The following is a 12,137-nucleotide window of genomic DNA, read 5'->3' as shown; positions in this document are numbered from 1 at the left end:
TACCTTCATGATCCATTATCTTTGTTTCCCTCTTCAGCTTCACTATTTTCCATAATTTTATCTTCTATATCACTAATTTTTTCCTCTGCTTTGTCCACCCTTGCTGTTATGGCATCCATTCAGGTTTGCATCTTGGGGATTATAGCATTTTTATTTTCAGCCCGAGTAGACTTTAGCTCTTATATCTGTGAAGAAATGGATTCTTTAGTCTTCTATGCTTTTTCCAAGCCCAGATAGAATCCTTGTAATTGTTGTTTTAAATTCTAGTTCCAACATCTTATTTATATCTGTATGATTAAATCCTTGGCCATTTTTTCTACCTGTTCTTTTGGTGTGAATTCCTCCATCTCCAACAGGTTGTTTTTTCCATTTGTAGATGTGCAGCTTTGTTCTCTAAAACTTCTGATTGTTTTCTTAGGTGTTCAAATTGATTTCTCTAGCTGTTTGGGGGAGAAGACAAGCTTAGGGTTGCCTTATTCCTCTGCCATCCTAATCTATTTCTTTTTTATTTAAATGTAGGTGGATGGAGAACTCATCTAGTTGGGAGTAGATGATACATTGTGTGGAAGGTTTACAATAGAATGGTACACTGGGAAGCCGAAATGCTAAGAGAAAATGTGGAATAGTTTATACTGTAAATGAAACAACTTTATAACGTTAGTAAAATGCAATTAATAAGAAAAGTTACACACACTTGGCAGAAAGTGGTGATTTTCAGGAAAAAACTTTCACAGATTTGCATGAAATGGCTGGCTGATTATGCTATTATTTGATGATGTAGCTCATTCATTTATAATTTCTAGAAACAAAGCATTTGCCTTCTGAACAATGGCTTTAAAGGAAGCAACTTATATTTTGAATGGATATATTTTTTGTACAATGGATGTTTTTTATTTTGAATGGAAAAGAAGAATGGTCTATTCTGGATGGTTTACATCTGTTTGCAGGTAACTGTAGGCAGGGAGGTATTGTTAACATAGAAATATCGGACTTTAAACCCGTGGTAACTTAGAAACATAGTTATTAAAAAGAAAATAGGAAGAGGTTCAATGAGGACAGGGCAAGATTAGATGCACAAAAGAAGAAAAAAAGTTCACATTTGCAAGAAATATTAACTGTCCTAGATTAATGCCTCTCTGTGTTGGATACTTTGCTCTGCTTCAAGGCAAGCCACACCTCTACTTCAGGTAGACAACCCTGCCTCCAGTGAGTAATTCAGGTAAGTGTATATGAATGGCCTTGGGTAAAAGTGGTATTCTAGGGAATGTAGAGAACCACAGGATAGAAAAGGATGCACCTGTCTCGAAACATCAATGATCCTTAATAGTCATTTAAAACATTGTGTTTATAATGAAAACCAAACATCAATATACCATGGTGTAGAATGTTAATTACAAAAATGGAGATTTCACAGAAATTTTGAGCCTGCACTTGGATACCACTGCAAAGCCCTTGGCTGGTTCACTTTGTGTTTTCTGTCATTGGAACACTTAAGGTTAATAGTCAGAGAAGGCCAGCTCTACACACTGTGTCGGTTACTGCAACTTTGGGACAATGATAAACATAATAAATGTGAATGCATATGATCAAGCCCTTTCCTAAATTAGTAAAGACAGTGGTCATGAGGCAGAAGTACTTACAAGTTACAACTGCAAGATTAATTGGAATCTTCAGCCACCTTTGTGTCCTTCACTTTTGTTACAGTAAAAGAGTTCCAGGCATCTCCTCCATCTGTGCTCTGGCTCCTATTCTCATCCACCACTCTGCAGGCACCTTATTCTATTCATTACCCTTCTTTGTCCCTGGCCAGGTTTCAACTCAGTAGCCCTGAGTTACAACTCTAGTTACAACTGTAATTATAGTTGTCTCTCTTCTCCTGCTCAATCTATTGCCTCAGCTTTACTATCACCTCTCCACTCAAGGCACACCACTCTGGTAAAGGGGCCTCTATTAACACAGTCAGTGAATATATATATTTTTCCAGGACTTATTTTTATTTCTTTACATGTGGTAATATTCACCACTCCTTTTTGAAATGTTTTCCTCTCTTGCCTTCTGTGACACGGGTCTCCCTTGGGTTCTCTCCTGTCTTTCTCTGGCTACTCTTCCTTTTCACCCCATATGTTCGTCTTTCCCAGTTTTACCTTCAGCTTGCTCTTCCCTCTGTGCCAGTTAGACCAGTCTCAGAGATCATTTACCATCACAAGGTGGTGACTTCCAGGTTTAACTCTTCTCTCTCCTGAGCTTCAGACCTGTTTTGAACATTTCCATCTGAATACTCCATAAGCAACTAGAACCTAGTATTTGTCTAACTAAACTGATTCCATTCGTCTCCCTGGCCCTTCCTTAAACCTATTCTTCTTCCTGTACTTCTTATCTCATTATCATCTCAAGATATTTAAGTGGCAGGTATTCTTAGTTTTTCTTATTTACCTATTCGTATCAATTCTACCCCATTAATCCCTTTCTCTCCAGCTACTGTCATGACCTTAGTCCAGGCCTTCATAATTTTCACGTCAGGGTTATAGAACCAAACTTTTAAGTGGTCTCTGAGACCTGCCTCTAGTTTTGTTGCTCTTTAAGCCATTATTGATACTGCCACCAGCAATCCCCTAAATGGTAAGCTGCTCATGTCATTCTCCTACTTAAAAAACTCTAAAAGCTTCCAATGGCCTTTGGGTTAAAACACAGGGCATATAAAGCCTTGTATGCTCTGACCTCCTCCTGCCTCTCAAGCTTCCACTCTTGTCCTCTTTTCTCCACAACTCAATATCCCAGCCATTCAGAACTACATGCAGCTGCTCGAGGTCATGCTCTTTCCCCCCACTAGACCCTCATATACTGCTTCTTCTACCAGGCAAGTCTATGATGACTTGCTCCCCTTCCCTGGTTTGGTGCCTCCACACTATCCTGAGTATACATCTATTGCAGCACCTGTTACACTGAATGGCTCATCTATCTTGCTTCTTGACTACATTGAAAATCTCACAGGTATAAGATTTGTGTTTTATCAAAGAACCTGTTACAGAAGCTGGGATTAGCAGACACTTAACACTTGTTGAACAAATGATTCCATAGATCAAGAGCAGAGAGGAATCTTTTCATAATGGAATAAATTGTGGTTTATATACACAATGGAATACTACGTGGCAATGAGAAAGAATGAAATATGGCCTTTTGTAGCAACGTGGATGGAACTGGAGAGTGTGATGCTAGGTGAAATAAGCCATACAGAGAAAGACAGATACCATACGGTTTCACTCTTATGTGGATCCTGAGAAACTTAACAGAAACCCATGGGGGAGGGGAAGGAAAAAAAAAAAAGAGGTTAGAGTGGGAGAGAGCCAAAGCATAAGAGACTGTTAAGAACTGAGAACAAACTGAGGGTTGATGGGGGGTGGGAGGGAGGGGAGAGTGGGTGATGGGTATTGAGGAGGGCACCTTTTGGGATGAGCACTGGGTATTGTATGAATACCAATTTGACAATAAACTTCATATATTGAAAAAAAAATTAAAAAAAAATAATAATAATCCCATAGTTGACCATGTAGCACCATTTCTTTTCTTTTTTTTTTTTAAGTAGGTTTCATGCCCAGCGCAGAGCCCAACACAGGGACTGAACACATGAGCCTGAGATCAAAACCTGAGATGAAATCAAGAGTCAGACACAACTGACTGAGCCACCCAGGTGCCCCAGTATAGCACCATTTCTAAGAGATTACAATATCAGCAAAGTTTGATCCTCAGAGATTTGGAGACTAAATTTCAGTGTGGTACACATAGGACACTCTCCCTCCCAGTGTATTCTGTTCAGCTTAGAGCTCCAAGTGTATTACTGGGACATGTAATAAGCTCCAGAGAATTATAGTTTGGAGAAAAATAAATAGTTTTATTAATCTTGGAAAGCAGAATGTGAAGAGCAACTATACCATTTTTTGAGTAAAGAGGATATGGACCATGCTGTTCATGTCCTTGCAGAAATCTCTGGAATAATTTAGCTTAGCCCTTTCTGCTACTATATGACATTATGTACTCTGAGGGTCAACTGATGAAGGCATTGTGATCTCTTTTCCTAGACTTCCCTCCAGTCAGGTCCAGCTCTAAAGTGTGATCAAGTACTTTGGAGAGATGCTATGAAGATCTTCTCTGTTTCCCAGCTTTCCCCTTTTGGGATCTGTTCAGCTTGTGATTAGCTTGAAACATTCATCACTGGCCTTCAAAAGTGGTTCTAGAAGGTACCACCTGAAGGCATGCTTACGGTTTGAGAATAGCTCTAAAATCCTCTCTCTCCTTAACTAGGGGTTATCAGCTTGGCTATCAGCATTTTGGAACCCAGGAGGATGAGACAAGTGCAGCAGAGGAAGACTTCAGTGCAGCTACCAGTCTAAAGGTGGGAAGGGCAGCAGGAGGTCTTAGAAGGGAGACCTACAGAGACAGGATATTGAGGATAAGACTTGAAAGAGGAGAGAGAGGTAAAGACACTCCGTTTTTCCTAGAACTGGATAACAATCCAGGGACACATTCACCTTAACTAGTATCTTCAAATTGCCTATTTTGACAGTTTCTAGAACCATTTAGGCACTACACTGGGCAGTTATTCTTAATGCTATAAGTATGGCAGGTGAAGTTCATATGCTACTAAATAAGGTTGTACAATATAAGTTCATTATTTAGCATTAGTGTTTCCAGAATTAAGATAACATTGTACTTTATTCAGTCTCCCAAATTATCTCAGTTTTCCATTTGGTGGTCAGAGATGTGCAAGACGTGGATACTTGGGTATCTGCCTCCATCTCTCCCCCCAATTTTGAGGCCATGTCAACATGTATTTAAAAGAGGGGTAGAGATTAAGAATGTGCTATAATTTTATTAACTAGGATCTTAAGTTTAAATTTCTTTAGAAGATCTACAGTTCAGTGAATTCTCCTGACAGAAGGGTCAGTCACATCTAATAGATGGAACTCAGATTTATGCTCTGTGGTTGCACCAGGGACAATACAGAACACATTAGCAGTGGATAGAATTCCTCCTTCCTAAGCCTATCAGACATTACCTAAAGGCTTAAGAAAACCAAAGCATAGTTTATTAAGATGTCTCACTATGACAGGAAAAAAGTCTAATAAAACTGAACACTTACAAGCAAAGGCCAAAACAAACAGTCTATTAATCGATCCAGTCTCAGCATATATAAAATTATGAAAAAGAAAATAACAGCGACTTCAAATCCAGTGATGACAATGTACGGTTCAGGGGCTTGTGCAATGATAAAAAAAGCCATAGATGTCACAGTTAGTGCCTATAAGGATAAAAACAAACAGACAAACATGATTTATTCAATGATTATTGAATGCCAAGTTTAAATTGTAAAAATGATCATTTCTTTTTTATTAAAAAAAATTTTTTTTTTAACGTTTATTTACTTTTGAGACAGAGAGAGACAGAGCATGAACGGGGGAGGGGCAGAGAGAGAGGGAGACACAGAATCCAAAGCAGTCTCCAGGCTCTGAGCTGTCAGCCCAGAGCCCGACGCGGGGCTCAAACTCACAGGCCGTGAGATCGTGACCTGAGCTGAAGTCGGAGGCTTAACCGACTGAGCCACCCAGGCGCCCCAAAATGATCATTTCTAAAGTAACTAAATAAATGGGTTTATGCCATATATACACACATCTAAAAGAGGAATGACCAAAATGTATGGATGCTGACTTCTCCTTCTGTTTTAGAGAACTAGGTGTCCCTCTCTGTTATTCCACTTGCACAACTAATACCATCACTTCCCACATTTGTTCCCTTGATCTTTCTTTACTACCTATCTTCTTTTCTGAGACCTTCAATATCTTCTCATTGGTTCCTTTCTTCATCATACTATAAATATATCCAAGTTGTCCTCTCTTAAAACACACACACACACACACACACACACACACACACACACACCTCCCATTCATCCTGCTCCCCAAAGAAACTCCTGCTTTTTACTTCTCACTATAATGCTTTTCAAAAAAGTCTGTATACTGACTCCTAGAATTCCTTATCATCTGCTCATCACTCCTTAACTCTTAGCAGTCTGGAATCTACTATCAAATTTAAACTTAGAATGTTACCATGAAAAATACTGGGGAGAAAATTTTAAAATAAATTGTTAAGAAAAACAATTCTCCGAAGAACCCTATGGGGGGGGGGGGTTAAAAAATGCAACAATTCTGCTGCTTCACTTTTTTTTTTTTACATAATTTCTCTTACCTAGATAGAATGCAATCAGAATGGATGAAAATTTTAAGTGAAAAAAACCTTGATAATTAATCTAATCCAATCACCTCATTTCCAAGTGAAGATACAGAACACAGAAATGTTAAAGTGAACTAAAAGAAAAATAAGCTGATAAGTTCCAGGGAGTCTGTCAACATCATGTTCTTAGGAGCTGTCATGTTACAGCTCTATCCAAAGTCTTTATGTGCTTGAAATGGTTTTGTCAAGAGTTTTCCCTGGCTAGACTTTTATGATTAGTCTGTCAGCCAGTACCATCTACATAGTCTTTTTGACCTTAAATCTATTCAGGCTACTTATTTATGATTCTTTCAATTACCGTATTCGTATACAAACAGCCTACCTTTAAGCTTCTAAATTGGTCAGTTTGAGTATGTAGCAAATGTAACCAGTAACTAAATAAGTCATTCTTTGTAATTAACATAATTACTCTTAGCAACATGTTACCTCAAACCACTTCATTTACTCTACTGAACCGTCCCCTTGAGCTCATGGGTTATGATACGTAGGGTCACTTTTTCAGCCCTCATCCCCTTTAAACTTTCCACACCATGGAATTTGACATTGGTGTTTAATCTATTTTCTTACAAGTTCCCATGATTTCAGTTACACTGCGTTCCCCCCGTTCCATTATTTACAGCTCTTCTATCTTTACTAACTCTTGGCCTTTGTCTCCTGTTCTCTTTTAAATATCCCACTAATATCTCAAACATTTCTTTTACCACTCTATGGAAATTGCTTTTCCTCAGATCATCAGTGATTTCAGAAATACTAAATTTAATGAACATTTTTTACTCCTTATGCTACTGGACCCTCATGACTTGTCCTTGGCTGTCTTTTCCTGTTTTTCTACTCCTTGGGCTGGCATGTCACCTCTCCTAGTTCTTATATCTCTGCAACTATTCTCCCTTGGTGGGCTTCTCTGCCTTTACTCATTCTTTTAAAATGCTGGCATTCCTTTAGATTCTGTCTATGACCCACTCAGTGAATGTGGGTCTTTCTCCCAGGTCTGTCCTCAACATCTTACACGTAACTAGCCATCTGCAATCTCTGAGTACCTGCAGGAATCTCAAATTCACCATCACCAAAATTGAACTCACCTTGCCTTTCCCTCCTGTATGCACTATCTTAATTGGTGATACCACCATCTATCTTTTTTTTTTAAGTTTAATTTATTTATTTTGAGAGAGAGAGAGCAAGAGAACCAGTGAAGGAGGAGCAGAGAGAGAGGAAGAGAGAGAATCCCAAGCAGGCTCTGCACTGTGAGCACAGAGCCCGATGCAGGGCTCGATCCCATGAACTGTGAGGTCATGACCTGAGTCAAAATCAGGAGTCCGATGCCCAACCGAGCCACCCAGGCGCCCCAGATACCACCATCTATCTTATCACCCACCCTAAAATCCTAATATCAGTGTTCCTCATTACTCCTCACACCTGATCAATCATCAGGTCCTGCTGATTTGATGCCTAATGTCTTGGGAACTCACTCCCTCCTCTTCATCCCTAAACTAATGCCCTTCAATATCTTCCCTGAACTATGATGACAAAGGTAGGTGTTACAGTAAAATTTCTAAAATGCAAGTGCATTTCTCAAGGGCTCCCTGTGGTCTTGAGAATAGAGCCTACCTCTCATCATGGTATTCAGTCTTAAAGGATTCAGCTCCTGTCCACTTCTCTAGCAGAGTTTCTTCACAGTTTATCCACAGGATAATTCCAGTGTTTAATTCTGAAATTAAACTTCTGATCCTCTGCCTACATTTGCTTCACCTACAAGCTTTCAGTGGATGGCAACTCCACCCTTCCAGTTGCTTAGGCCAAAAACTTGGGAGTTATCTTGACTCCTCTTTTTCTTACACCTCATCTGGTTCATCAGCAAATTGTGTGGGGCTACTTTCAAAATGCATCCCACATATGATCATTCTTGCAGCCTGTTGTGCTACACCCTGATCTGAGCTACTATCTCATTGCCCAGATTACTGCAATAGCTCTAACTGGTCTCCTTGGTTCTACCCTTGCCCTTGCAGCAATTCCCACCCACCCCACCTCCTGGTCCCCCTGACCAATCTATTGTCAACATAGCAGCTGGCCTATTTTTTTTTTTTTTTTAATGTCAGCTCATATACAACCTTACTCAAAACCTTCCTCATCTCTCACTGTGTCCCCCTACTGTGTCACTCTACTCCATCCACATTGGTTTCCCTGCTTTTTCTTGAACCTTTGGGTACATTCCTGTCACAGAGCCATGGATGTTCCTTTGCCTTAAACTCTTTTCCTCCAGATATTCTCATAAGCTAACACCCTAGCCTCACTCACCTGCTCAGTTGTCATCTCAACAAGGCCTAACCTGATTACTCTATTACTGCAACCTGCAACCTTCCTCCCCTTCCACTCCTTTCCCTGGCTTTACTTGTCTCTTGTTCCACAGCACGTACCACTTTTTAGAATACTGCATCATTTATTTATTTATTGTGTTTACTGTCTGTCTCCCCACCCTCCCACCCCAATATGTAAACTCTGTTAAGGGGTAGGGATCTTTGCTTTGTTCACTGATATCTCAGAGCCTGGAACATGGTAGGCTTTCAATAAATATTTGTTGAATGAAAAAAATAAAACAGTGCTCAACTTGTTAAAATTTGCTGCACAAGGGCGCCTGGGTGGCTCAGTCGGTTGAGTGTCTGACTTTGGCTCAGGTCATGATCTTGCGGTCTGTGAGTTTGAGCCTCACATCGGGTGGCTGCTGTCAGCGCGGAGCCTGCTTCAGGTCCTCTTTCCCCCACTCTCTCTGCACTTCCCCCACATGTCCTCTCTCTCTCAAAAGTAAAAACATTACACAAGTCAAAAAAAAATTTGCTGCATAAATCATGCTGGTTTTTTTTGCCTCCATGTATTTGCTCAGGTGGCTGTCCTTCAGACCCCACCCTTTGTTCCTCTAGGAAGTTTCATGATACCTCTCTTTATCTTGTCCTTGGTTATATGTCTCACTCTCTGGCCTATCCCCATCTTCTCACATATTATGGCTCTGCTCATAGGTCTGTCTCTTTGACTACACTGAAGAAATTCCGTGAGTCAGAGACTTTTGTTTTGGTTGTCTTTGTTGTTCCAGGGCCCAAGTCAGATCTTTAGAATATAACTAAATACTCCAGATGTTTGCTGCAGGAATTGATATGTCTGAAACTAAACCTTTCTCACAAGATCTTGTTTCTCCTCCAGTGTTCCAGAGCTTTCAGTAGTGGGCATGAAACTCCAGACCCTGAGGCCACTTCTTCCCTGATTATTTACTCCTAACCCAAAGTAATCTCTCTGTTCTTCGAACTCTAAAGTAATTTTCTAAACCTCTCTTATGCGTTCTGACTTGTATTAAGTTATAGTTGTTTCTCAGAATCACAGACTTTTGGTGTGGGAGGGACCTTGTGTGCAATTTGTTCTACCCACTCACCTGAAGGGTGAATCTCCTTTACAGCATCCTCGCTCATCTACGCCTGTTAGCTTTTGCTCAGCAATGTACTCCCTTCCCAAGTGGTGTGGCCACTTAATTTGGGCAACTTTCCCAATAGACAATTCTCCCTCGTATTAAGTGGAACTGTTTCCCTGTAACTTCTATTTCCATTCCCTCCTTTAAAGAGAGGTCACCACTTTAAAATGTAAATATTATTTTTTCCTTCTCCTTTTCTTTTCTTGAGTTCCTTCAACATATTCTCCCGTGACAGTCTCTACTGCTCTAACCAGCCAGGGCACCTTCCTCCAAATCATGGCTCATTCTCTCCAGACCTCTGTTCAGAACTGAGTGCAGGGCGCTCGCCATGCCTGACGCCAGGAAGCGGGCAGCCCCACTGTCCTCTGCGGGCTAGAAGCACAGCTGCCTGGCCTGGTAACCTGGGTGGCTGGTGTGCAGGGCCAAGTGGAGGCCACTCGTTCAGACCTGCGCACTTTGCTTTGTGACTGTGTCCGTGAACCCCTGAAGGGCAGACAGTGCCTTCTCTCCTTCTGCCCCCGGGTGCACCGTGAACTGCCTTGCCTCTCGGCAGGCCTAGGGTGAACGACAACGCAGGGGGGGCGCCTGGGTGGCTCAGTCGGTTGAGCCTCCCACTTCGGCTCTGAGGGCTCGAACCCCACCTCAAGCTCTGTGCTGTTCAGAGCCTGGAGGCTGCTTCAGATTCTGTGTCTCCTTCTCTCTCTGCCCCTGTCCCACTCGCGCTGTGTCTCTGTCTCTCAAAAATAAATAAACTTAAAAAAAAAAAAACTTAAAAGAAAGAGAAGGCAGGGGATTCCGCTTTGTACACTTGAGAGCCGTCTCCCGCTGCCCTTGAGCACGCTTCAACACCGCCCCCACCCGGTGGCCTGGCCTCACCAGCCGCAGCATCTTCACTTGGCCTTTCACGCTGAAGCAGAAGGGGCGATGCTTCTGCTTCAGCGTCTGCATCGCGCTCGCAGCCGACCCAGCAACAACGCTTCTTTCCTTCAGACCTTCTCCTCAGCGCACGGCTCCACCAGTCCTCGCGCGGCGACCGCAACTGTCACAGCCACCGCCCGCGGCCCTGCTAGGATTCCCGCGCGCGCGCGCGCACGTCACCGTGGTCTGCACTCGTGCGCATGCGCCCCACGGGAGCGGATTGCTCGCCTCTCTCGCCTTCTCTCTCTGTCTCTCTCTCCCTCTTTCTCCCTCTCTCTCCCTCTCTCCCCGAACTGGTGGGGTTTGCCTGCTACATTTCCACTGACCTATGGGGAACCACGCTGGTTGGTCCCTCTTAATGCCGCCCCATCCCGCACTACCAGGCACCAAGGACAACTGCTCTCCAGCAGTCCATATGGGTTTTCCTGTCTGGGAGTGCTTCCGGAGGTGGGTGCGGGATGGGGGTGGGGGGGTGGAGTTCAGGAATGCCTGCTGGGCAACCCCAGACTTTGGGAATCTCAAATAACACCCCTCAGAGAGGATTTCCCTTGGTCACTCCGTCTAGAGTCGCCACCATCACTTTCTCTTCATAGCACTTATCACTACGTGATATATTTAAGAATATAAATTGCACAAAACCAGGGGCTTGCCTGTGTCTGTTTCTCTCCTTGCAGGGTCCCCAGGGTCTGACACATAATAGATGTAGAATATGTGTAATCTAAACTAATGGCCTGGGCCTCATACCCTGTCCTTGTCCCCAGGGGATCACAGTCTGATCTAACAGCTTCATCCCAAGTCCCAAAAATGTTGCACTTAATCCTGAAGTTTGTGGAGGGCACGTTTGCCCTGTGCTAGGTCTGTGGCAGATATCACAGAAAGCACTAGATGAGGTTCTGGCTTTCGGGTAGCTGATTTAGAGACTGAGTGAAACCTCTCATAAATGACGTCCTCTTCCCTGTCCTAGAGGTGACTGCTAGCACCTTGCACTTCTGGGAGAGGTGGGAAACCCCTCCACTTAAGCACTGGAATGGGCATGCACACACAGTTCTTACTGCAGCAGCTTGGGTTTCAGGGCCTGGGCCTGTTGAATTATATATACCCATCTACCTCACAACCTGGGTTGAATTTTTGCTACCTGACTATGGACGGGATTTACAGCCTTCCTTCCCACCCCCAGTTGTCTGCACAGTTGGCATATTGGTTGTGCCTTTCTTTGTTAAAAGATAAACTGAGGTATATTAAACATTTTAAGAGTTTGAGCAAAAATCGATATGATTCAGGTGGCATCCAGTCTAGCAAATAGAAAGGAGCTCCGAGGAGCTGTACAAAATAAAAAACTTTTATAGGCAAAAGGAAGTGAGAACAAGGAAGTTACACTGGCAAAAAAGCGGGTTGGTTATTGCAAGGTTACTTTGCTGTAGGGGATGGCAGGGGTCTGTCGCGCAGATTACATAACTAGTGTTGATCAGGCGATTCCTGAAGG

General features: G+C 42.5%; 1 protein-coding gene across 9 annotated transcripts in view; it reads right to left on the bottom strand.

The window, feature by feature from the left end:
• The window catches only part of LOC122207583 (chemokine-like factor), a 32,344-nt gene extending 21,536 nt beyond the window's left edge, over positions 1-10,808 (bottom strand). For 8 of the 9 annotated variants that reach the window (XR_006196931.1, XM_042917604.1, XM_042917607.1 and 5 more), the window contains exons 1-2: positions 10,613-10,808; positions 5,138-5,296 (exon numbers count right to left, since the gene is read on the bottom strand). Coding sequence is in view for 8 of the 9 variants with exons in the window: in XM_042917604.1 (XP_042773538.1) it covers positions 5,138-5,296; positions 10,613-10,684 (231 nt within the window). In the remaining variant the exon portion in view is untranslated. Of the gene's footprint in view, positions 1-320; positions 415-5,137; positions 5,297-10,612 lie in introns of those variants that run through there. The other variant, XM_042917606.1, reaches the window with a different exon arrangement.
• Between the last annotated feature and the right edge of the window lie 1,329 nt (positions 10,809-12,137).

This window comes from Panthera leo, chromosome E2 (genome assembly GCF_018350215.1).
Source record: "Panthera leo isolate Ple1 chromosome E2, P.leo_Ple1_pat1.1, whole genome shotgun sequence".
NCBI lineage: Eukaryota > Metazoa > Chordata > Mammalia > Carnivora > Felidae > Panthera > Panthera leo.
Note: the sequence above shows the minus strand (reverse complement) of the source record. Positions and strands in the feature narration are given on the sequence as shown.